Below are 26,032 nucleotides of genomic sequence, written 5' to 3' on the forward strand. Positions count from 1 at the left end.
CAGGAGATCAAGACCATCCTGGCTAACATGGTGAAACCCCATCTCTACTAAAAATAAAAAAATTAGCCAGGTGTGGTGGCAGGCGCCTGTAGTCCCAGCTACTCGGGAGGCTGAGGCAGGAGAATGGCGTCAACCCGGGAGGCGGAGCCTGCAGTGAGCCGAGATCGCACCACTGCACTGCAGCCTGGGTGACAGAGCGAGACTCTGTCACAAAAAAAAAAAACAACAACAAATAATTAGCCAGACGTGGTGGCGGGCGCCTGTAATCCCAGCTACTCAGGAGGCTGAGGCAGGAGAATCTCTTGAACCTGGGAGGCAGAGGTTGCAGTGAGCCGAGATCGTGCCATTGCACTCCAGCCTGGGCAACAGAGCAAGACTCTCAAAAAAAAAAATTTAAAAAAGGGGGAATATTAGTCTTGATTTTAGGGGAGGCTGGGCAAGTTGGGAGCACAGTGGCCCAGATGTCCTGGCTTAGCTGATGTCCCCCGTTTCCTGCCAGAGGACATATCAGTGGTGTTCAGCAGGGCCTCCTGGGAAGGTCGGGCTGACTTCTCCCAGGCCGACGTGCACCGCCAGATTGCCATTGTGTTCAAGACGCCGCCCTACGAGGACCTGGAGATTGTCGAGCCCGTGACAGTCAACGTCTTCCTGCAGCGGCTCACCGATGGGGTCTGCAGCGAGCCATTGCCTTTCACGTACCTGCCTCGCGACCATGGTAACTACAGCAACCCAGGGTGACCCACCACCTCGGAGACTAGGTCTTTGGCCTTGGGGAGACCCCAGTGGGGATGGGAAAGAGGCAGAACTAGAATGCAGGCTCAGAGCTACAAAGACAGTGTTCAGATCCTGGCTCTGCTGCTTACTGGTTGTGTGACCTTGGCCTCTCTGAGCCTCATTCTTCTGTGCAAAATGGAAATAATAGTAGCTGTCCTGTGACATTTGGAGAGTATTTAATCTTTCCTCCCCTCAGCATCCTGCACATGCCCGGGCCTGTGCTCGGTATTGCTAGAGACACAGCAGTGACCAGCACGGCCCCTAGCTGTGTCCTCATGAGGCTTATAGTCCTGAGGATAGGGGACAGCCTGTCCCTACAGAGTGATGACCAGAGTGGGCAGGACTGGAATGAAGTGCTCAAGGGCTCGCATTGCCCAGAGGGGGTACCTGACCCAGCTGTAGGTGTCAGGGAATGCTTCTTGGAGGAGGGGACAGCTGAGCTGAGGACAGGAGGATGACTAAGCAGGGAAGTTTTCTAGGGAAATACTGAGAGTGGAGGAAGAGTGTTTTAAACAGCTGGAACAGCAGGTGCAAAGGTCCTGAGGCCGGATTGTGCCTGGGGTGCTCCAGGAACAACAAAGAGGCCAGTGTGTAGGCCGGGCGCAGTGGCTCATGCCTGTAATCACAGCACTGTGGGAGGCTGAAGCAGGCGGATCACCTGAGGTTAGGAGTTCGAGACCAGCCTGAACAACATGGCGAAACCCCGTCTCTACTAAAAATACAAAAATTAGCCAGGCGTGGTGGTGGGCGCCTATAGTCCCAGCTACTCGGGAGGCTGAGGCAGGAGAATTGCTTGAACCCGGGAGGCAGAGGTTGCAGTGAGCCAAGATTGTGCCATTGCACTCCAGCCTGGGCAACAGAGCAAGACTCACTACAGGCACCCGCCACCGTGCCCGGCTAATTTTAGTATTTTTAGTAGAGACCGGGTTTCGCCGTGTTGGTCAGGCTGGTCTCGGACTCCTGACCTCAGGTGATCCGCCCACTTCAGCCTCCCAAAGTGCTGGGATTGCAGGAGTGAGCCACCACGCCCAGCCAAGATTCCATCTTTAAAAAAAAAAAAAAAATAGGCCTGGCACAGCAGCTCACACCTGTAATCCCAACACTTCGGGAGGCCAAGGCAGGCAGATCACTTGAGGTCAGGAGTTCAAGACCAGACTGGCCAACATATAGTGAAATCACATCTCTACTAAAAAAATACAAAAATTAGCTGGGCGTGGTGGCGCACACCTGTAATCCCTTCTACTTGGGAAGCTGAGGCAGGAGAATCACTTGAACCTGGCAGGCAGAGGTTGCAGTGAGCCGAGACCGTGCCACTGCATTCCAGCCTGGTCAACAGAGCAAGACTGTCTCTAAAAATAAATAAATAAATAAAGGAATTAATTATTATTGATGAATTACTTCTTGTGTGTCCCTGGTATCTCCTTAACAGACAGCTACGGCGTGGACAAGAAGCGGAAACGGGGGATGCCCGACGTCCTTGGGGAGCTGAACAGCTCTGGTGTGTGCCCTCTGCCCCTTTCCACCCCCATCCCCAGGTTCTGGGGAGGGGACAGCTGACCCCACTGCCCTGTCCCACCCCAGGCTGGGGAGGAAGGGCTGTCGGGGAACAGGGGTCCTCATCTCTGCCTTCCCTCAGACCCCCATGGCATCGAGAGCAAACGGCGGAAGAAAAAGCCGGCCATCCTGGACCACTTCCTGCCCAACCACGGCTCAGGTGGGTCCCAGCTACACATAAGCCCCTGTCCCCTGGGTGGGCAGAGGGTACGTGGCAGCCCTGCTTTTCTGGCCTCTTCACGCCCTCCAAGAGCAGCCACAAGGCGAGTCACTCAGCACTTAGCCAGCAACATAGAGTAGAAAGAATGAGGGCTCTGGAGACAGAATGAAAGTTCTGATCTCTTCTGGGCCATTTCCTTGCTATGTGAACTTCATTAAGTTGTTCTACCTCTCAGAGCCTCAGGGACTCCTTTAAAAAGGCCCAGTACATACTTAGCTCAGTGGTGTTTTAAAATTTGATCTATTTCTTTTTTCTTTTTTTTTTTTTTTGGAGATGGAGTCTCGCTCTGTCGCCCAGACTGCAGTGCAGTGGCATGATCTCAGCTCACTGCAACCTCTGCCTCCTGAGTTCAAGCGATTCTCCTGCTTCAGGCTCCCAAGTAGCTGGGACTAAAGGCATGCACCACCACACCTGGCTAATTTTTGTATTTTTTAGTAGAGACGGGGTTTTACCACATTGGCCAGGCTGGTCCTGAACTCCTGACCTCAGGTGAGCTGCTTGCCTCAGCCTCCCAAAGTGCTGGGATTACAGGCATGAGCCACTGCATCCCACCTATGATCACATTTAACTGCATTTACAGCAAAACCCAAAATAACAGGGGCTTCAACAGGATAGAACGTTATTTCTTGTCTCACATACATAGTCTGTAGGGACTGAAAGTGGCTCATGCCTGTAATCTCAGCACTTTGGGAGGCTGAGGCAGGTGGACTGCTTCAGTCCAGGAGTTTGAGACCAGCCTGGCCAACGTGGTAAAACCCTGTTTCTACTAAAAATACAAAAATTAGCCGAGTGTGGTGGTGCACACCTGTAGTCCCAGCTACTCGGAGGCTGAGGCAGACAAATCACTTGAACCCAGGAGGTGAAGGTTGCAGTGAGCCAAGATTGCACCACTGCACTTTAGCCTGAGCAACAAAATGAGACCCTTCTCAAAACAACAACAACAACAACAAAACAGGCCTGGCACTGTGGCTTACGCCTGTAATCCCAGCACTTTGGGAGGCCAAGGCAGGTAGATCACGAGGTGAAGAGAGAGAGACCATCCTGGCCAACATGGTGAAACTCCATCTCTACTAAAAACACAAAAATTAGCTGGATGTGGTGGCACATGCCTGTAGTCCCAGCTACTTGGGAGGCTGAGGCAGGAGAATCATTTGAACCCAAAAGGTGGAGGCTGCAGTGAGCCAAGATGGTGCCACTGTGTTCCAGCCTGTCAACAGAGCAAGACTCCGTCTCAAAAACAAGAAACAAAAAACAGTCCATAGGTAGGTGTTCCAGGGATGGTCTGGTGACTGCATGATCATCGAGAGACCGAGGCTTCTGCCATTTTCAGTTCGCCAACTCATGGTGCAAGGTGGCTGTTGTAGCTCCAGCCATTACGCCCACGTTCCAGTTAGCAGACCTTAGTCACATGATCACATCAGGCTGCAAGGAAGGCTAGAAAATGGTCCCTTGTGTCTCTAAGGTTTGTCTTGTTCCAAAAAGAGAGTCCCTCTTTTTTTTTGAGATAGTCTTGCCCTGTTGCCTAGGCTGGAGTGCAGTGGCACAATCTCGGCTCACTGCAATGTCCACCTCCTAGGTTCAAGTGATTCTCCTGCCTCAGCCTCCTGAGTAGCTGGGATTACAGGTGGCCACCACCATGCCCGGCTAATTTTTGTATTTTTGGGAGAGAAGGGGTTTCGCCATGTTGGCTGGGCTGGTCTTGAACTTCTGACCTCAGGTAATCTGCCTGCCTCGGCCTGCCAAAGTGCTGGGATTACAGGCGTGAGCCACCATGCCTGGCCTGAGAATCCCTCTTATAATGAAACTTTTTGATTTGATTGTTATTTTTTCTTAAGTCCCCATTATGCCTGAGAATGACATTTATTTTTTCTGACAATTTTGGGACTGGTGACTTCCCAACTTGTGTCTCCCATGGTCTGGAGATTTCACTTTTTGGGTTGTCTCTGTATGTTGGGGGGCTTTGGAACCTCTTCTCCTTTCTCACTCTCAGGGAAAACTCTCCACAGCTGTGTAGGAGCATGGTTTCAACCCCAGTTCCACAACAGCTGTGTGAGCCTTCCATTTACTTTCCCTCAGTGCCTTAGTTTACTTATTATTAATTATTTTTAGAGATAAGGTCTTGCTCTGTTGCCCAGGCTGGAGTGCAGTGGTGTGATCATACTTCGCTGCAGCCTCAAACTGGGCTCAAGCAATCCTCCTGCCTCAGACTGCCAAGTAGCTGGGACTACAGGCGGGCACCACCACACCCAGCTAACTTTTAAATAATTTTTTTGTAGAGACAGGGTCTCGTCACGTTGTGCTGGGATTACAGGTGTGAACCACCACGCTTGGCCTTCAATTTACTTATTATCTGAGAATGGTGATAGTCCCACACGGATTCTCCTTGGGATTAAGAGGGCACCTAAGGCCAGGCTTGGTGGCTCACACCTGTAATCCCAGCACTTTGGGAGGCCGAGGCAGGTGGATCACCTGAGGTCAGGAGTTCGAGACCAGCCTGGCAAACATGGTGAAACCCCGTCTCTACTAAAAAGATAAGAATTAGCTGGGCATGGCACATGCCTGGCCTGTAGTTCCAGCTACTCAGGAGACTGAGGCAGGGGAATCAACTTGAACTGGGAAGGCAGAGGTTGCAGTGAGCCAAGAGCACGTCACTGCACTCCAGCCAGGGTGACAGAATGAGACTCCATCTCAGGAAAAAAAAAAAAAAAAAGGCCACCTTGCTATCACATTTTGCAGGGAGTAGGGCATTTGATTTAGGGCCTGATCAGAAGTTGGCCCTAAATCACACTACACTTCTCTGTCTTCATCCCCGTAGGCCCGTTCCTCCCGCCGTCAGCCCTGCTGCCAGACCCTGACTTCTTCTCTGGCACCGTGTCCCTGCCCGGCCTGGAGCCCCCTGGCGGGCCTGACCTCCTGGACGATGGCTTTGCCTACGACCCTACGGCCCCCACACTCTTCACCATGCTGGACCTGCTGCCCCCGGCACCGCCACACGCTAGCGCTGTTGTGTGCAGCGGAGGTGCCGGGGCCGTGGTTGGGGAGACCCCCGGCCCTGAACCACTGACACTGGACTCGTACCAGGCCCCGGGCCCCGGGGATGGAGGCACCGCCAGCCTTGTGGGCAGCAACATGTTCCCCAATCAGTACCGCGAGGCGGCCTTTGGGGGCGGCCTCCTATCCCCGGGGCCTGAAGCCACGTAGCCCCGCGATGCCAGAGGAGGGGCACTGGGTGGGGAGGGAGGTGGAGATGTCTAGCACCCCCATCCCCTTGGCCCTTCCTCATGCTTCTGAAGTGGACATATTCAGCCTTGGCGAGAAGCTCCGTTGCACGGGTTTCCCCTTGAGCCCATTTTACAGATGAGGAAACTGAGTCCGGAGAGGAAAAGGGACATGGCTCCCGTGCACTAGCTTGTTACAGCTGCCTCTGTCCCCACATGTGGGGGCACCTTCTCCAGTAGGATTCGGAAAAGATTGTACATATGGGAGGAGGGGGCAGATTCCTGGCCCTCCCTGCCCAGACCTGAAGGTGGGGGGTAGGTTGGTTGTTCAGAGTCTTCCCAATAAAGATGAGTTTTTGAGCCTCCGGGGTTTCGTCTGTTCCGCGCTTGGGAAACGCCCTAGTCCCTTAGTAGCAAAGAAAGCCTCCAGGCTGGGGGCTCAGGCCTGTCATCCCAGCACTTTGGGAGGCCAAAGCAGGAGGATCGCTTGAGCTCACGAGTTTGAGACCAGCCTGGGCAACATGACGAAACCTAGTCTCTACAAAAAATACAAAAATTAGCCAGGCGTGGTGCTGCGCGCCTGTAATCCCAGCTACTCTAGAGGCTGAGGTGGGAGGATCGCTTGAGCCCAGGAGGTGGACGTTGCAGTGAGCCAAGACCGCACCACTGCACTCCAGCTTGGGCGACAGCGCGAGGCTGCGTCTCAAAAAAATAAAAAATGAAAATGAAAATAAAAAATAAGACTGGGCATGGTGGCTCATGGCTGTAATCCCAGCACTTTGGGAGGCCGAGGCAGGTGGATCACCTGAGGTCAGGAGTTTGAGACCAGCCTAACCAAAATGGTGAAACCCCGTCTCTACTAAAAATACAAAAATTAGCCGGGCTTGGTGGCGCGCGCTTGTAGTCCCAGCTACTCGGGAGGCTGAGGTGGGAGAATAGCTGAAACCCAGGAGGCAAAGGTTGCAGTGAGCCTAGATCGCGCCACTGCCTTCTAGCCTGGGAGACAAAGAGAGACTCCGTCTCAAAAAAATAAAATTAAATAAATAAATAAAATAAAAAAGATAAAAAGATAAAGCATCCAAGCTCTTCCCTTCTCCGTTCTCCCACTTCTTCCTCGGGATCCCGCCCCTCTCGACTCTAGGACCCGCCTCTCTCGTCGGCGGAAGTGCGCTGCGCGGCCCTCCACCATGCTCCGCCCCCTCCCCCCAGCGCGGCCTTTCATTTCCGCTTCCGGTGCGGGCCGCGCGCGAGCGCAGCGGTGGGAGGCGGCGACCAGCCGGTGAGTGCAGGCTGCGGCTCGACCTCCCGGTTTTCGGGCAGGCCTCAGCCCAGCTTCTCCCTTTCCTCAGGCTCTCCCCATGCTGCTGTGGGCTTCTGCTGCGTCCCGGCCCCGAGGATCGCTCGTCCCTCACCCCATTCGGCCTGACGGGCCTCAGGCCGAGCCCGTGTCCCGGCTGTGGGCCAGAAGTTGCCGCGTCGAACTCGGCCTTCGGCCCAGCAGCTTATCACAGGCCCCGCCCCCTTGTCAAAAAAAAAAAAAAAAAAAAACCCAGCCCAAATCCTCAGGCCGCGACGCGATCCACAAGCCCCGTCCAAACCTTCGGTCTCCGCCCTTTCCCGCAAGCCCTGCCCCCAAGCTCAGCCCACGCCCTCCTGTCAGCCAGCTCCGCCTCTCTCAGGCTCTACGCTCTTTTTCTTTGGATGCTCTCCCCACCCCGCCATCTAGATCCCATCTTTAGACCTCAGCTTCACTCTGGTCTCTTTGCAACACTCCCTCCCCGTGTTCCCACTCCCTCTAGCATCTTCATCTTCCGCCACGCCCTTCACCTGTCCTCGACCTCCACCTTCATACAACTGCACTGTTCCCTTAAAAGCTTTCTCCGATTTCCTCCACCTGCCTTCATCCTTATTCGCCTTATCCCTCTACCACCCAGACTCATACCCAACCCCACGCATGGCCCCTAGTGGGAGCCTTTTCAGTTCTTCTCTTTCTCTTGAGCTCCAGCCTTAAGTGCTCAGGGTTTGCCTTCTGACCCTACTTCAAACACTGCTGATGTTTCAAAACCTTTCATTCCCGACTCCAGCGCGTGGAATCTAGGACACCCCTTTCCCAGTGATGCTCACCTCAGAATCACCTAAGGGTTTTTCAGAATGCCCAAGCTTCTAGATCGAAGTTGTTAGGGATGGACTTGAACATCTGGCATACTGTTCTGCAGCTTCACTTCTGCTCCCTGAAGCTAAGAGATGTGTTGTTTGGGATCGACTCTGCCACCAACTTGTTAGATGACTTTGATTCTGCCCATACGGGTTTCACAGACCATCTGACTTTCCTGGTCCCTTCATCCCTCAGGTTGAGGCCCCAGGCTTGGCCTCACCACAATGTGGCACGAGGCTCGGAAGCATGAGCGGAAGCTTCGAGGCATGATGGTCGACTACAAGAAGAGGGCGGAGCGGAGACGGGAGTATTATGAAAAGATCGTGAGTAACTGGCCTTTTGTCTGGGGTGAGGGACGCTGGGTTGGGGGGCACAGCTGGTCATCCTGGTAAAATCTGGGCTTGGAAGTATGTCAAGACAAGAGGCTCATTTCCTCAGGAGTATATTCATTAATCTTTTCTTGAGGATAATCATTGGTGGGATCCCAAGGGCTTCCGTTTGTTGTAGCATACTGTGTCGTTTGATGTGGCCTCCCAGTGCCGATCCGGTGTTAGCAAGAAAAAGGGAAGTCTCTGTAACCCTCAGAGCAGTCCTGACGTTAGACTGGCCACCTCCAGAATGTCTGTTTCGCCTATTGCTGTGTTCCCCATTCCCAGAAGAGCTCAGTCACTCTTGAGATTTGGCTTGGCACACAATAGGAGTGAGTATTAAGTTGGCCTGGCACAGTGGCTCACGCCTGTAATCCCAAGTGGATCACCTGAGGTCACGAGTTCGAGACCAGCCTGGCCAAAAGGGTGAAACCCCATCTCTACTAAAGATACAAAAATTAGCCAGGCTTAGTGGTGTGTGCATGTAGTCCCAGCTACTTGGGAGGCTGACGCACGAGAATTGCTTGAGCCTGGGAGGAGGAGGCTGTAGTGCATGGAGATTGTGCCACTGAACTCCAGCCTGGGTGACAGAGCAAGACTCAACGCCTGTAATCCCAGCACTTTGGGAGGCCGAGGTGGGCAGATCACAAGGTCAGGAGATCGAGACCGTCCTGGCTAACACGGTGAAACCCCATCTCTATTAAAATACAAAAAATTAGCCAGGTGAGGTGGTGGGCGCCTGTAGTCCCAGCTACTCGGGAGGCTGAGGCAGGAGAATGGTGTGAACCGGGGAGGGGGGCGGAGCGGAGCCTGCAGTGAGCTGAGATAGCACCATTGCACTCCAGCCTGGGCGACAGCGAGACTCTGTCTCAAAAAAAAAAAAAAAAGACTGTCTCAAAAAAAAAGGAGTGAATATTAAGTGAAACCTGACCACTTCCCTCTCCTGTCTGATGCTTCAGTTGTTTTTGCGGGGAAGACCAAACTATCCCTGGCCTAAAAGACCCTTGTGGTCTGACCACTCAGCTTCATACTTGGACAGCTCCACTGGCTTTCTATTTCTGCCACCACAGGGCTTTGGCCTGTATTACCCCCCCTCACCTGTTTAACTCCTGTGTATCCTTGGGATCCCAGCTTGAAATGGCACCTGTTTTCTAGGTTCAGTGTTCCTGTCAGATGACATTTATATAGACCTTTCCCAGTTATTCCTGTATTACTGCCCCAGCCTCCTCCCTGGTCTGCTGGCCTCCAGTCCTGGCTCCTCCAGTCTGTCCTTCCTAGAAGAGTCCAAGAGGCCTTTCTAAAGCACAAAACTGACCCTGTCCCTTCGTTGCTCAGAGCACCTCTATGGCTCCTAAGTGCCCTTGAGAGAAAGCCCAGGCTCCTCACTGTGGCCTTTAGGGTCCTGCATGGCCTGGCCTTTGCCCTTCCTCCAGACTCACACCATCCCACACTCTGCCTTGTTCCTTTGCACAAGTCATTTTGGCCTCCTTGCTATTCCTCCACTGACCCAAGCGCTCCCCAGCCACAGGACCTTTGTATGAGCTCTTCCCATACCTGGTTAACTACTGCTTATCTGTCAGATCTCAGTCCTCAGAGAAGTCTTGTTTCCCAAGCTCAGTCAGGTGTCCTCTAAAAATGCCATAATCATAGCTCCCTTTCCTTCCCCTTTGTGGAATTTAACACACTTAAGATACACATACATGGGCCTGGTGTGGTGGCTCACGCCTGTAATCCCAGCATTTTGGGGGCCAAGGCAGGTGGATCACCTCAGGTCAAGAGTTTGAGACCAGCCTGGCTAACATGATGAAACCTCGTCTCTACTAAAAATACAAAAATTAGCTGGAGGTGGTGAGGAGCCTGGGCTTTCTCTCAAGGGCACTTAGGAGCCATAGAGGTGCTCTGAGCAATGAAGGGACAGGGTCAGTTTTGTGCTTTAGAAAGGCCTCTTGGACTGTTCTAGGGAAGACAGACTGGAGGAGCCAGGACTGGAGGCCAGCAGACCAGGGAAGAGGCTGGGGCAGTAATACAGGAGTATATGGTAATCCCAGCTACTCGGGAGGCTGAGGCAGGAGAATTGCTTGAACCCGGGAGGCATAGGTTGCATTGCTCTCCAGCCTGGGCAACAGAGTGAGACTCCATCTCAAAAAAAAAATGTATATATATATATATGTATGTATGTATACACACACGCACACGCATACGCATACACAGGTTGAACATCCCTAATTCAAAATCCAAAATGCTCCAAAATCTTTTTTTTTTTTTTGAGGCAGAGTCTTGCTTAGTCGCCCAGGCTGGAGTGCAGTGGCATGATGTCAGCTCACTGTAACGTCCACCCCCCAGGTTCAAGCTATTCTCCTGCCTCACTCAACCTCCTGAGTAGCTGGAATTACAGGCATGTGCCACTATGCCTGGCTAATTTTTGCACTTTTGGTAGAGACAGGGTTTCACCATGTTGGTCAGGCTAGTCTTGAACTCCCGACCTCAAGTGATTTGCTTGCCTCGGCCTCCCAAAGTGCTGGGATTACAGGCGTGAGCCACCACGCCCGGCTAGCTCCAAAATCTGAAACTTTCTGCATACTGACATGATGCCCCACTATAAGTGGAAAGTTTCACATATAAGTACTTTACACAAACTTTGTTTCATGCACAAAATTATTTAAAATATTGTATACAGTTACCTTCAGGCTGTGCTTATAAAGTATAAATGAATTTGGTCTTTGGACTTGGGTGCCATCCCTAAGATATCTCATTATGAATAGACAAATATTCCAAAATCTGAAAAAATCTGAAGCACTTCTGATCCCAAGCACTTCAGATAAGGAATACTTTGTGTGTGTGTGTGTGTGTGTGTGTGTGTGTGTGTGTGTGTCCCGTCTCTACTACAAATACAAAAAATTAGCTGAGCGTGGTGGTGGGCACCTGTACACCCAGCTACTCAGGAGGCTGAGGCAGGAGAATGGCATGAACCCGGGAGACAGAGCTTGCAGTGAGCCGAGATAGCGCCACTGCACTCCAGCCTGAGCGACAGAGCGAGACTCCGTCCCAAAAAAAAAAAAAAAAAAAAAAAAATTTTATCCATTCATACGTATATGCACATACCCAGCTCTGTGAGACTGGGGACTAATTATATTTGGGTCACGTTTGTACCCTAGGGTTGGGTCCATCAAATATGGTTTGAAAGAATAGATGAATAAAACAATATTAACAATAGTAATTAACCATTTAATTGATCCTTCGCAGGCACCCCCAGGCCATGTGAGAGATGCAGGATTTTTTTTGAATCCCCACAGTCACCTGTGAGACAGAGACCGCTCTTACTTCCACTCAGCAGAGAAGAGGAAGCTCTGAGAGCTCCTTGCTTACCTCTGCCACCCAGGAAGGAACCACGGGGCTAAACGGAGAACTCATCTCCGATAGTGTCAGAAAGATGTGATCATGAAGGCAAGGCCTGGGTCTCTGTTGATCATAGTTGAGGCCCCAGAAGTGGCCTAGGAACACAGCACTCAGGAATGAATAGCTACCTTTTTTTTTTTGAGATGGAGTCTGGCTCTGTCGCCCAGACTGGAGTGCAGTGGCACGATCTCGGCTCAGTGCAACCTCCGCCTTCCGGGTTCAAGCAATTCTCCTGCCTTAGCCTCCCAAGCAGCTGGGACTATAGGTGCCCACCACCACGCCCGGCTAATTTTTGCATTTTTAATAGAGACAGGGTTTCACCATATTGGCCAGGCTGGTCTCAAACTCCTGACTGCAAGTGATCCGCCTGCCTTGGCTTCCCAAAGCGCTGGGATTATAGGTGTGAGCCACCACACCCAGCCTAGCTGCCATTTATTAAGGGCCCATGGTGCGCCAGACCCAGTGCTCACCAGCTTGGCATAGTAGTCCTCTGAACAGGCCTGCGAGGTAGGTATTGATCATGCCTGTGTTAAAGGTGATGCCACGATAACAGCTAACGCTGTTGAGCAGTTCTCTGGTAACCACTGTGCTAACTACTTGGCTTGTGTCTCCGCTTCATCAAAGCCACACCCAAGACTAGGAGGTGGTTCTTACTATTTCCATTTTACAGAGGACAAAACTGGAGCACAGAGATACGTGGCTTACAGTCACATAGCATGAGGGCAGAGCTGGCACTATAACCCAGTCTCTGACCCTTAACCTCTCTAAGCTTTTCACCTGCGCCTTATCATGCAGAAATAGAGGTTCAAAAAGATGAGGCATAGCAAGACCCCATCTCTGCAAAAAATAATAAAAAAAAATTAGCCAGGTTTGGTGGCATGCGCCTGTGGTCCCAGCTACTTGGGAGGCTGAGGCAAGATGAGACCTGGGAGGGTGGGGCTACAGTGAGCTGTGATTGCACCACTGTACTGGAACCTGGGTGACAGAGTGAGACCCTGTCTCAAAAAAGAAAGGTGAGGTGACTTGCCCAAGGCAACACAGCCAGGAGGTGAGATCCCATCATGGTTAGTCCTTAGAATTTGGGAGTCATGGGGCTCTGGGTTCAAATTCTAGCGATCCCACTTATCTATAGTGTGACGTGGGCAAGTGACTGCCTCCCTGAGCCCATTTCCTCTTCCACATGTGAAAGGATGTCACATGGACAATCAGCTTTGGCTCTAACAAACCTAGAGCATCCATCAGTGGCTTAAACAAGATAGATGTTTATTTCTTAGCACAGAAAAGCCAAGAGGTAGCCAGTTAGCTCGGGGACCTAAGCCGCTTCTGTTTTGTTCTCCTGGGCACAGCTTCTCTTCCTAGTGTTGCATCAAGGTCTAAGAGGCTCTGGCCATCATGTCTTCATTCTATCCAGCAGGGAGGAAAAAGGGAGGAAAAGGGGCAAAGCGCTCATGCCATTTGTTGAGAAAGTTTCTAGGCCAGGTGCGGTGGCTCACGCCTGTAATCCCAGCACTTCGGGAGGCCGAGGCAGGAGGACTGCTTGAGCCCAGGAGTTCGAGAACAGCCTGGACAACATGGTGAAACCCTGTCTATACCAAAATATACAAAAATTAGCCGGGCATGGTGGCGTGCATCTGTGGTCCCAGCTCCTCAAGAGGCTGAGGTGGGAGAATCTCTTGAACCCAGGAGGTGGAGGCTGCAGTGAGCTGTGATTGTACCACTGCACTCCAGCCTGAGTGGGAAAATAAGACCCTGTCTTTAAAAAAAAAGTTTCTGGATGTTTTCCCGTAACATTTCCACTCCTCCCCTGCTGACCAGGAAGTAGTCTTATGAACAGCTGTGAGGAAGGCTAAGAGGTGTAGACTTTATTTTGGGTCGCCCTGACCAGATATATTTGGAGTTCTGTTACTGTTGTAGCAAAGGGAATAGATGTTGGTTGCCAATTAATGGTTTGCCACTAACAGTGGAGACAAGAGCATGTCCTTCGATGTTGTTGGAGTGTTGGACACATGGACCACTGAGAGCAGCCTGGCCAGCGTCGCTATCGCTCAGTAAATATTAGCTCTTGTTATTGACATTACTGTTGCTGATAGAGCTGGAGTTTGGATCCAGGTGGAGGGATGGTGCAGAGGAAGGAAGGCTGGAGCTGAGACTCCAGGCCCCCTCCCTGTTAGCAGGGGAGCTTGCTGCATTGTATTCCCCCTCAGGACAGTGGTGACGACCAACCCCTCTCACTGGGTAATGGGGAAGAGCTCAAAGAACCAATGTCTATGGGTGCTTTGTGGTGCAGGCCTGTACAAGCGGCCTTTGTCCCTGTATGTGAACGTGACCTGCATTCCGATCTGGGCTGCCAAGCTGTGGAGTATGGCTGGGCCGTGGCTGATGGCTGCTTTGAGGAGGGGACTCTCATCTCAGTCTTGGGCCGAGAGCAGAGGCTGTGGAGCGAGTGTCAGTGAAGCTGCAGTAGATTGTGGCAGGCTGAATGAGTATGTCCAGATGCAGTTGGTTTCTGTCTTCCTGATTTGTCGTTGGTGCCTGCTTTCTCTCCCTGTCTTCAGTCCCAAGCAGACTCTGGTTCTGTCATTGCTTCTGTCCTTGTCAACTCTCCTTTTTAATCAGTGGTTTGGATAAAGAAACAGAATCCTCTGTTGATACGGAAATAAGAAGTAAACAGGTCGCAGCTCAGGCGTCGCCTCCTCCAGGAAGCTCCAGACTGACCCCCAAGTCTGGGTCAGGTGTTCCCCCTGTGGGCCCCCATCTCAGCGCTGTCCACTCTAGGTTGTCCTTGTATGGGGACAAGTCTGTGTCCCACACTGGACTGTGAGCCCATGAGGGCAGGGCCAGGGCTATCTTAGTTACTGCCATACCCTAGCACAAGGTCTGCTTAACAGTTAAATGAATGAATGAATAACTTCATGAACTCCTCTGACACAATCTGATCCTAGAGACAGGATAATCCAGTGGTTAAGAGTTGGTTTTGGGCCGGGCGCGGTAGCTCACGCCTGTAATCCCAACACTTTGGGAGGCTGAGGCAAGCAGATCACCTGAGGTCAGGAGTTCGAGACCAGCCTGACCAACATGGAGAAACGTCATCTCTACTAAAAATACAAAATTAGCTGGGCGTTGTGGCACATGCCTGCAGTTCCAGCTACCTGGGAGGCTGAGGCAGGAGAATGGCTTGAACCCGGGAGGCAGAGATTGTGGTTAGCCTAGATCACGCCATTGCAGCCCAGCCTGGACAACAAGAGCGAAACTCTGTCTCCAAAAAAAAAAAGTGGATTTTGGATCTTGAAGAGGTACTTATACACTTATGTTCATTACAGCATTATTAGCAATAGCCAAGAGGTGGACGCAAGCTAAATGTCCATTGAGGGATACATTGAGAAAGAAAATGTGGTCTCTACACATAATGCAATATTATTCAATCTTAAAAAAGAAAGAAACCCTGTCCTATGCTACAATATCGATGAGCCCTGAAGATGTTATGCTAAGTGAAATAAGCCAGTCGCAAAAAGACAGTATTGTATGATCCGCTGATAAGTATCTAAAATAGTTAAACCTTGCTTGAGCCCAGGAGTTCCAGGCTGCAGTGAACTGTGATCACACCACTGTACTCCAGCCTGGGTGACAGAGCAAGACTCCATCTCAAAAAAAAAAAAAAAAACAGAGAGAGAGAGGAAGGGAGGAAGGGAGCTCACTTCGGCAGCACATATACTAAAATTGGAACGATACAGGGATTAGCATGGCCGCTGTGCAAGGATGACACAAAAATTCGTGAAACCTTCTGTATTTTTGGTAAAGAAAAAAAAACCTAAAAGAAAAGTCAAACCCTCAGAAAAAGAAAATACAGTGCAGGTTGACAGGGATGGGGGGAGGAGGAAAGGGGAAGTTCAGTTTTGTTTCAGTTTTGTAAGATTTAAAAAGTTCTAAAGCTCTGTTGCACCCCAGGGTGGATGTAGTTACTACTACTGTACTGTACACTTAAAAATGTTAAGATGGTAAATGTTTTCTACCACAATAAAAAAATTATTCTTGGCCAGATGTGGTGGCTCACACCTGTAATCCCAGCGTTTTGGGTGGCAGAGGCAGGCAGATCACCTGAGGTCAGGAGTTGAAGACCAGCCTGGCCAACGTGGTGAAATCCCATCTCTACTAAAAATACAAAAAATTAGCCAGGCAGGTTGGTGCATGCCTGTACTCGGGAGGCTGAGGCAGGAGAATCACTTGAACCCGGGAGGCGGAGGTTGCAGTGAGCCGAGATGATGCCATTGCACTCCAGCCTGGGCAACAAGAGTGAAACTCTTGTCTCAAAACAAACAAACAAAAAATTACTCTTAAAAAGCAAATAAATAAAAAGAAGCAGATTTTGTAGTCAGGCCCATCTGGGTTCAAATCCTAGTTCTGCTTATTCCTAATGTCAGGCAGGTGGACCCCATGGCTTTGAGCCTCAGTTTACTCATCTGTAACATGGGCATAAGAATAGTACCTGCTGGGCATGGTGGCTCATGCCTGTAATCCCAGCACTTTGGGAGGCCGAGGCGGGTGGATCACGAGGTCAGGAGTTCGAGACCAGCCTGGCCAACATGGTGAAATCCCGTCTCTACTAAAAATACAAAAAATTAGCCAGGCATTTTGGTGCATGCCTGTACTCGGGAGGCTGAGGCAGGAGAATTGCTTGAACCCGGGAGGCGGAGGTTGCAGTGAGCCGAGATCATGCCATTGCACTCCAGCCTGGGCAACAAGAGTGAAACTCTTGTCTCAAAACAGACAAACAAAAAATTACTCTTAAAAAGCAAATAAATAAAAAGAAGCAGATTTTGTAGTCAGGCCCATCTGGGTTTAAATCCTAGTTCTGCTTATTCCTAATGTCAGGCAGGTGGACCCCATGGCTTTGAGCCTCAGTTTACTCATCTGTAACATGGGCATAAGAATAGTACCAGCTGGGCGTGGTGGCTCATGCCTGTAATCCCAGCACTTTGGGAGGCCAAGGCGGGCGGATCACGAGGTCAGGAGTTCGAGACCAGCCTGGCCAACATGGTGAAACCCCGTCTCTACTAAAAATACCAAAATTAGCCGAGCGTGGTGGCGGGCACCTGTAATCCCAGCTACTCGGGAAGCTGAGGCAGGAGAATCCCTTGAACTTGGGAGGCAGAGGTTGCAGTGAGCCGAGATTGCGCCATTGCACTCCAGCCTGGGTGACAGAGCGAAGACTCTGTTTCAAAAAAAGAAAAAGAATAGTATGTTTCTTCCATGGTTGGGACATTCGAGTGAGACAGTGCACATAAAACAGTGCCTGGTTTTTAGTAGGGTTCATTGACTTTTCCAGAATCTCCCAACAGAACCAGGCTCTGGACTCCAGGTGTTTACTCCTGGCTCAGTGCTTATTCCTTTCTGTGAAGCTGACCCTGCCAGTAGCTTCCCTGTACCTGCCAAATTCTGTCCTGCAAACAGTGTCCCATGAGTCCTGGCTGTGGGAACTGGGCATTTGGCCTGGAGCAGCCTCAGGAGTATGATGGGATCTTGGCCTTGGACTTGGCTGGCTTGTCCCAGGGCAGAGGGAGCTGGGTGCGCTGTGTGGCCCCAGCTGAGGAATCAGCTAAGGAATCGAGGGAGGCAGGCGAGGTGCAGCATGAGTAGCTGGACTCCAGCAGCGCCACCTCGCTGGGCCTGTGGTCTTGAGTGTTCCTTAGACTCAGTTTCTTTAGGTGTGAAATGAGAGTCACAGCAGCCCAGCACCTGGCACATAGTGAGTGCGGGGTTGAAACTAGCCAGGTATTAGCTGTGGTCCTAGTGAGTGACTCAGCTCCTTCAGCCCGGACTGCACCTTTTCATCTGCCGGCTGAGGGCTGAGATGGAGACAGAGTGAGGATGTGCAGGAGCTTGGAAACTTGGAGCTGGTGTTTTTTTCCTGAAGGGGCTCAGAGTCTTCATCTGTTAGTAAGGATTATTCCTGTCTCCTTCATTGGGTGTTCTCAAGCGCCTGCTGTGGGCCAGGCCCTGTTCTAGGCTTTAGGGATATAGCAGCCAAAACAGAGCCCTGCCTCCTGGGAATTACGTTCTAACATGGGAGAAAGGTGATGAATGAATATTAGGTCCAGTGGGAGGTGGTAGCGGGTGCTCAAAAGAAAACAAGTGGAGTTAAGTGAGTGAATTGTGTGGTATATGAATTACTTCTCAATAAAGCCACAGAGTGAAGGAGCTGGGGTAGATAAGTGGGGAGCTATTTAGATAGAGTCACTGAGGACGGCTTTTAGGAGGAGATCTGAAATAAACGGGGGAGCAGAAGCGCAGAGGTCCGAGCAGAAGCACGGGGCACATCTGGAATGCCCAAGGAATGGCGTGAGGTGAGGGCCTGTGTGCCTGGAGCAGAGTAGGGGAGGGAAGAAGTCAGAGAGGGACAGGCCAGCACCTGTGAGGGCTGAGTGTTTGGGAGTGGGGTGGGGGGTGGGGTGCGGCCCAACATGTGTCAGCAAATCTCCTGGAGGCAGAGCCCAGCCTGGACCAGACTGCATCCACACATTGAAAGATGACCAACATCATTAGCCATCAGGGAAATGCCAGTCAGAACCACAAGATACCACTTCACCCACACTAGGCTGGCTGACATGGAAAGGACAGACTATAACAAGTAGTAGGTCAGGCATAGTGGCTCATGCCTGTAATCCCAGCACTTTGGGAGGCCAAGGCAGGCGGATCACCTGAGGTCGAGAGTTCAAGACCAGCCAGACCAACATGGAGAAACCCCATCTCTACTAAAAATACAAAATTAGCTGGGCATGGTGGCGCATGCCTGTAATCCCAGCTACTCAGGAGGCTGAGGCAGGAGAATCGCTTGAACCTGGGAGGTGGAGGTTGCAGTGAGCTGATATCGCACCATTGCACTCCAGTTGAAGATCCTGATTTCTCTATATTCTTGTCACTACTTGTGTTTTGTTTTGTTTTATTTTTTGTTTTTGGAGATGGAGTCTCGCTCTTGTCCCCTGGGCTGGAGTGCACCAGTGTGATCTCTGCTTATTGCAACCTACCTCCACCTCCTGGGTTCAAGCGATTCTCTTGCCTCAGCCTCCCAAATAGCTGGGATTACAGGCGCCTGCCACCATGGCTGGCTAATTTTTTTGTATTTTTAGTAGAGACAGGGTTTCACCATGTTGGCCAGGCTGGTCTCGAACTCCTGACCTCAGGTGATCCACCTGCCTCGGCCTCCCAAAGTGCTGGGATTACCGGCGTGAGCCCCTGTGCCCGACCCACTGCTTGTTACAGTCTGTCCTTTCCATGTCAGCCAGCCTAGTACGGGTGAAGTGGTATCTTGTGGTTCTGATTGGCATTTCCCTGATGGCTAATGATGTTGGTCATCTCTCCATGTGCGGATGCAGTCTGGTCCAGGCTGAAGTGTCCACACCAGTCTCTAAATGAACGGCCCTGAGGATGGGAGGTGAAGAGTTAAGGGGGCTGATATTTTAGAGAGCGAGGTCTTCGTACTGGCTATGCAGAAGATTGGGCCACCACCTCGAGAGGAACCAATAGCTTATTTCTTCAGTTTCTTTTTTTTTCTCTTTTTGAGATGGAGTCTTGCTCTGTTGCCCAGGCTAGAGTGCGGTGACACAATCTCAGCTCACTGCAACTTCTGCCTCCCAGGTTCAAGCGATTCTCCTGCCTCAGGCTCCCAAGTAGCTGGGATTACAGGCATGTGTCACCACGCCCAGCTAATTTTTTGTGTTTTTAGTAGAGCCTGGGTTTCGCCATGTTGGTCTGGAACTCCTGACTTCAGATGACCTGCCTGCCTTGGCCTCCCAAAGTGTTGAGATTACAGGCGTGAGCCACCATGCCTAGCCAATTCCCTTATTTCTAAAGGTTAGCAGGTTGGTTCACCTCTGAGGTATGGCCCACTTGACCTTAGAAGTGAGCTTGCTGCAGGCCGGGCGCGGTGACTCATGCCTGTAATCCCAGCACTTTGGGAGGCTGAGGCGGGTGGATCACAAGGTAAGGAGATCAAGACCATCCTGGCTAACACAGTGAAACCCTGTCTCTACTAAAAACACAAAAAATTAGCCGGGCATGGTGGCGGGCGCCTGTAGTCCCAGCTACTCAGAAAGCTGAGGCAGGAGAATGGCGTGAACCTGGGAAGCAGAGCTTGCAGTGAGCCGAGACAGCACCACTGCACTCCAGCCTGGGCGACAGAGTGAGGCTCCATCTCAAAAAAAAAAAGAAGTGAGCTTGCTGCTAAGCTCGGTTGTGTGTGAGGGGGTGGGGTTTGGAGCTCTGTTGGGTGGTGACCTCAGTCCTGTTTACCCCTGCAGAAGAAGGACCCAGCCCAGTTCCTGCAGGTACATGGCCGAGCTTGCAAGGTGCACCTGGATTCTGCAGTCGCCCTGGCCGCTGAGAGCCCTGTTAATATGTAAGACTGATATGGAAGGCAGGGGAGTGTCTGAAGTCTGGGAGTCAAAATGGACCTGGGGTGGTGTAGAGTGTGGAGCAGAGACTGAAGTATGGACAGACCTTTGGGGACTCAGAGGCAGGGAAGGTGTGACCCGCATATGAAGGTGATAGTCACAGGGTGTAAGAACAATGAGCAGGGGTTGGGGTGGAGGCCCCAGAGTAGCAGTCATGGTTGGAGGACTTAGAAATGGGTGGAGCCAGGGCCAGAGGCCCAGAGGAAGCAGAGAGTAGGTTGCCAGACCCGAGCTGTCTCAGGGTGCCTGGGGCCCGCCCCTCAAATACCCACTAGGACCTGGTTCAAGTTCCCCACCATTGCTTGGTTCTGAGAAATGGGGCCCTGGTGTCCCCAGGGGCAGTCAGATGACTGGCCTGTTTCAGGTCCCAGGAGCCTGAATGTGGATTCAGGGAGGCTTGCAACAGAAGGGACTGAGAGCTGGGGGTTGAGGTGAGGGTCATGGCATGGGGACCAAAGCAGGCTGAGGGCCAGGCTTCTAAGCCTCAGCTGGCAGGGAGCAGGTGCTTTGTGTCCTGGGCAGTATGGACCCTGAGGTTCTTGCTTTCTTGCTCCCCTCCCACTTCAGGATGCCCTGGCAGGGGGACACCAACAACATGATTGACAGATTCGATGTCCGTGCCCACCTGGACCACATCCCCGACTACGCCCCCCCTCTGCTCACCACCATGTAAGCCACCTCCCAGGGGGTTGCCAGGCACAGTGTCATACCCAGGAGCCCCTGTTCTTTTCCCAGCCTGCCTGTCACCTTCCTAGGAGCCGATCCTATTTGGTACCGCCCTGAGCCTGAGGGGGATGCCTCATTTCCCTTCCTGCTGGCTTGGGGTGGGATCCACTCCTTCTCTCTGATTTCAAGGTCTCGCCCTTCCCTAAAGCTCCCCAGAACAGGAGTCGGACGAACGGAAGTGTAACTACGAGCGCTACAGAGGCCTGGTGCAGAACGACTTTGCCGGCAGTGAGTGATCTGTAGGGGGAAGTGGGGTGTGGGGTTTGAGCCTGGAGCCTCGAAGACCTAGATAGGTTTGGGAAGAAAAGTTTTATCCACATACTTTCTACTAAAGGGCCTTGGGTTCCGGCTCCAGCTCTACGATAGACTCACTTTGCCTGCATCTCTTTCCCCTTCTAGATTTGGTATAGGGGATGTCTGCCGAATGGGTTGTTCCCAGCAGAGTCACGTCCATATACCATGCCTTCTGACTCTGTGGTCCGTTTTTCTTTAAAAAATAGAGAAAATAGCAAGAATATGTTTTTATTTTTATTTTTTTATTTTATTTATATTTATTTATTTATTTGAGGCGGAGTTTCATTCTTGTTGCCCAGGCTGGAGTGCAGTGGTGTGATCTCAGCTCACTGCAACCTCTGCCTCCTGGGTTCAAGTGATTATCCTGCCTCAGCCTCCTGAGTAGCTGGGATTACAGGTGCCCGCCACCACCCCCAGTTAGTTTTTTGTATTTTTAGTAGAGACGGGGTTTCGCCATATTGGCCAGGCTGGTCTCGAACTCTTGACCTCAGGTGATCTGCTCACCTTGGCCTCCCAAAGTGCTGGATTACAGGTGTGAGCCACCACCCCCAGCCAAGAATACGTTTTTAAAAGCATTTAGAAAGATGGGGTCTCACTGTGTTGTCCAGGCTGGTCTGAACTCCTGGGCTCAAGTGATCCTCCTGCCTTGGCCTCCCAAATTGCTGGGATTATAGACATGAACCACTATGCCCAGCCAGGAACAGATTTTTTACCTCTGTGTATTTTACTCTGCCCGCACAGATCAGATTGTGAGCTCTAAAAAGGAAATTTCTCCTTGATTTAAATGAATATTTGCCAGCATTTGACAATTTGCCAAGTGTTCATGTATGTCCAGGAATTTTCTCCCAGCCCAGCCTTATCACCATTGTCATTTTCCAAATGAGGAAACAGAGGCTCAGGGAAACTTCTCGCTGCTCTGGGCTTGCCCAGGGAGGTTTGGACCCCAACAGACTTGGGCTTTTTTGTCTGTATTATCATTACATCTGCACAACCACCTAGCAAGGTAGGGGTGACACCCCGTTTTGGGGTTTTTTGTTTTTTTTTGAGATTGAGTCTTACTCTGTTGCCCAGGCTGGCATGCAGTGGCGCAATCTCAGCTCACTGCAACCTCCGCCTCCTGGGTTCAAGTGATTCTCCTGCCTCAGCCTCCCAAGTAGCTGGGATTACCGGCGCATGCCACCATGCCCGGCTAAGTTTTGTAGTTTTAGTAGAGACGGGGGTTTCACCATCTTGGCCAGGCTGGTCTTGAACTCCTGACCTCGTGATCCACCCGCCTCAGCCTCCCAAAGTGCTGGGATTACAGGCGTGAGCCACCACGCCTGGCCGTCACCCCATTTTACAGACAAGAATGTCGAGGGGGAACACCCTGTCCAAGGAGCTGGGATTCTCCACGTGTCCTTAACCACTGCTCCCTGTTGATGGAAAGCTCCTAACTCACCTACCAAGAAGGACTTGAGATTCCCTTTCTTGGGATTCCCCGTGGAGTTAAGGGAAGGATGGAGTTCTCTGCTGGGTTTGTCCCTTACCACCTGGCAGGTCTCGGCTTCCTCCTCGAGAAGGGTGGTGGTGTTGATTTTGTTGCATGGGGTGGTTGTAAGAGTTGAGTGAGATGATGTGTATAAAACCCCAGCACCGAGCCTGGCACAGTCAGCCCTCCATGTGGGTTTGCTAGTCCAGTATTTGTTTATTTCTAAGATAGATGCTTTTTTGATTTTCTAAAATCAGAGGCTGCCAAAATTCTAGTGATCACTGAGGCCTTAGAATCAGGGACATGTGTTATAATTGATACTGTTTTTGCCATCATTCCAGGCCACATGGCTTCCTGGTGGTAGAGCCAGGGTTCCCCTTAGTTTCGCCTCACTCTGCATTTATTCATTCACTTCCACAAACAGTCATTGAACACCTGCGGTGTGGCAATGGTAGGGGAGAGGGCAGCAGCTCCATACTCAATGTCAGTGATGCCAATTGCAAACCAAGGTGATGTGACAGACAGTGTGCCATTCTCTGAGAAAAATAGGACAGAAGTCCTGGATAGAAGCTCCCTGGGAGGCACGGATAGGCCACAGGATTCCAGGCTGAGAGCAGCCTGTGCAAAGCCCTGTGTCAGCCAGGACTGTGGGCACACTGGAGGGGCAGAGAGAAGGCCCGTGTGGCTGGAGCAGGGAAAGCGAGGGCGCTTGTGCAAGACAGGGTCAGCAGGGCCTCTTTTGGGCTTTGGAGACAACAAGTAGAAATTGGGGTATCTGCTAGAACAAGGAAGGGCCGTGCTACATCCCCTTCTGGCCTGCCAGCCTGCCCACCTCTTGTTCAGATAGAAAAGCTGAGGCCAGCCGGGCATGGTGGCTCATGCCTATAATCTCAGCACTTTGGGAGGTTGAGGCGGTGGATCACCTGAGGTCGGGAGTTCGAGACCAGCCTGACCAATATGGAGAAACCCTGTCTGTACTAAAAGTACAAAATTAGCCGGGCACGGTGGCGCCTGCCTGTAATCCCAGCTACTGGGGAGGCTGAGGCAGGAGAATCGCTTGAACCCGGGAGGCGGAGGTTGCAGTGAGCCAAGATCGCGCCATTGCACTCCAGCCTGTGCAACAAGAGTGAAACTCTGTCTTAAAAAAATAAGAAAAGAAAAACTGAGGCCTAGGGAGGGAAGGAAGGAAGGGGACTTACAACCCACTGTCCCACAGCGAGTCAGGGACACGTGTCTCACTGCAGGGAAGATCAGGAAGGCTCTGGTACATTGTTGAGTCCCCCAGGCTGGGTGTTGGGGGTGCAGGAGAGCCCAGGTCATCCCAGCCCACACCTAACTTAAAATGAGCCACAGAGAGGCATGCAGTGGAGTGACCTGTGCAGTCAGAATGGCGTGTGGCACTCAGGAGCAGGTTATGGTTCTGAAGGGTCCAGCCAGAGGCCTCCAGAAACAGTGAGAATGGTGGTAGAGTGCCCAAGTACCAGGCCAGGCACTCACTCTGCCCGTGGTCCCATTTTACGGAAAAGGAAACTGAGGCACAGATGTGTTAAGTCCCTTGACCAAGGTCGTGTGTCCAAGGCTCTGCTGCAGTTGCTTGTGTCCCACCAGACATAGTTTGATTATCTGGAAGTGGTGACTGCCCCCCAAGGTGCACTGGGGTTGCACCTGTCTTCCTGCCCCACCGCACCCTTGTGTTCCCCCACTGAATTCCTAGTGTCCCCAACCCACTCTGACCTGGGGTCTCTTGTTTGCTGCAGTCTCAGAGGAGCAGTGCCTGTACCAGATCTACATTGACGAGTTGTACGGAGGCCTCCAGAGACCCAGCGAAGATGAGAAGAAGAAGTGAGTCGGGGTCTGGGGTGCAGGGGGTTGAGGCAGGAGGGCTGGGAGCCCCAGCCAGGCATGGCCTCTTCCATCCTGTTCACCAGGGTCTCCCCGAAACCAAGGATGGTGTTCAGCACACAGTCAGTGCTCAATTAATAACTGTGTAGAGGAAGAAGCCCTGTCAGGGGGCCCCGGCTTGCCGAGGGCTCTGCGTTGCATTTTCAGCTTGGGAAGTGGTGGGAGGTGCAGGCCCTGTGGTGAGACAGCCCTGGGTTTGAGTCCTGGCTGTGAGGCCCTGAGTGGGAATTGTCTGAGCCTTGCTGTGCTTCCCTGTAAAATGGGGCTGGCAGGAGGCCCTACTGCCTGGAGTTGGGAGGCATGCAGGAGATGGGGCTTGTGAAGTACCTATTCCAGCACCTGCCATGTAGTGAGCTTGCAGTCAGCCCTAGCTGATGTCACTCTGGAGAGAGGCTTCTTAAAGCCGCGTCCCTCAAGGAGTAGCTGGGGAGACCCGGGCCTTATCCTGGAGCAGCTGCCTCTGAGGAGCAGTGGCCAAGCAGTCTCACTTCTCTCTTCTCCACCTCAGTCTGATGAGCGCAGGCCTCCTGCCCTCACACACGCTATTCCCTCTGCAGGGCTTAGCTCTCCTCCAGGCCAGCTGCTGTTGCCCTGGTGCACGGTAGCCTGGAGCCCTGGCTCGGGGCTGGGCAGCTCCCTCAGTGACACCTTCCCTCCTGCTACCCCTGACTGCTTGCCGCCTTCCTCCACTGGGAGGGGTCCCATGGGACTGTACTGGGAGCTTCTTGGAGACTTCAGCCCTTGTCCACGGCCCCAGCCTCAGGATCCTGCTCAGGCCCTGTTCTGTTCAGGGCAAAGCTGGGGCACCTGGCTGCTCAGGAGGACTCTGGGCTGCGCCCTTGTGGGACTCATGGTCTAGGTGGGAGACAGACCTTCCCCAACAGAGATGACCCAACAAAGGCAGGGCTGGGGAGCTCAGGACAGTGCTGACCCACCCTAGGGTACCAGTCAAGGACTTCTTGGCAGGTGGGGCCCTAGAGCTCAGATGTGGAGGAAGAGGGAGGAGCTGGGTGTGGGCAGGAGCAGAGGGTCCTAGGCTGAGGGAGAGCCTGAGGGGAGGAGGCCGTGGCACTCGAGGCTGGTGTGTGGGGCTAGCCTGGGGCCCTCATCTCCACTGGGCACGGCCCTGGCTCACCAGCTCCCCTTTCTCAGGCTGGCAGAGAAGAAGGCTTCCATCGGTTATACCTACGAGGACAGCACGGTGGCCGAGGTAGAGAAGGCGGCAGAAAAGCCAGAGGAGGAGGAGTCAGCAGCCGAGGAGGAGAGCAACTCGGACGAAGATGAGGTCATCCCCGACATCGGTGGGGTCCCCTCTCTGCCCTCCCCACCTGCAGTCCCTGGGCATCGTTTCTGTGTCTCGTCCCTCACCCTCTGTGGGGCACCCCGTGCTTACGAACCGTGTCTCTCTCCCTCCCCGGCCCCAGGGCACACCAGCCTCCTGCTGCCCCTGTCTCACTCCTATCCTCCTCCGTTCCGGCCTTCCTCTGCCTCACTCATCTCTCATTTCTAG

At 52.2% G+C, this 26,032-nt stretch overlaps 2 protein-coding genes and 1 non-coding gene across 6 annotated transcripts in view; all 3 read left to right on the top strand.

The window, feature by feature from the left end:
• The window catches only part of RELB (RELB proto-oncogene, NF-kB subunit), a 38,559-nt gene extending 32,428 nt beyond the window's left edge, over positions 1–6,131 (top strand). The window contains exons 8-11 of the mRNA XM_024351459.3: positions 500–715; positions 2,204–2,272; positions 2,411–2,488; positions 5,364–6,131. Of these exons, the coding sequence (XP_024207227.2) occupies positions 500–715; positions 2,204–2,272; positions 2,411–2,488; positions 5,364–5,749 (749 nt within the window). The 3' untranslated portion in view covers positions 5,750–6,131. The remainder of the gene's footprint in view (positions 1–499; positions 716–2,203; positions 2,273–2,410; positions 2,489–5,363) is intronic.
• An 833-nt stretch (positions 6,132–6,964) lies between these two features.
• Positions 6,965–26,032, top strand: part of CLASRP (CLK4 associating serine/arginine rich protein) — a 31,890-nt gene continuing 12,822 nt past the window's right edge. For all 4 annotated transcript variants that reach the window (XR_010153588.1, XR_001711846.3, XR_010153589.1 and 1 more), the window contains exons 1-7: positions 6,965–7,045; positions 8,117–8,244; positions 19,980–20,077; positions 20,700–20,801; positions 21,007–21,086; positions 24,378–24,462; positions 25,675–25,823. Coding sequence is in view for 1 of the 4 variants with exons in the window: in XM_016936183.3 (XP_016791672.2) it covers positions 8,146–8,244; positions 19,980–20,077; positions 20,700–20,801; positions 21,007–21,086; positions 24,378–24,462; positions 25,675–25,823 (613 nt within the window). In the remaining 3 variants the exon portion in view is untranslated. The remainder of the gene's footprint in view (positions 7,046–8,116; positions 8,245–19,979; positions 20,078–20,699; positions 20,802–21,006; positions 21,087–24,377; positions 24,463–25,674; positions 25,824–26,032) is intronic.
• LOC112206473 (U6 spliceosomal RNA) lies at positions 15,373–15,476 on the top strand. The gene has a single exon (XR_002940837.1). It is a non-coding gene; the product is annotated as a U6 spliceosomal RNA (small nuclear RNA).

The sequence above is a fragment of the Pan troglodytes genome, chromosome 20, assembly GCF_028858775.2.
Source record: "Pan troglodytes isolate AG18354 chromosome 20, NHGRI_mPanTro3-v2.0_pri, whole genome shotgun sequence".
Taxonomy (NCBI): Eukaryota; Metazoa; Chordata; class Mammalia; order Primates; family Hominidae; genus Pan; species Pan troglodytes.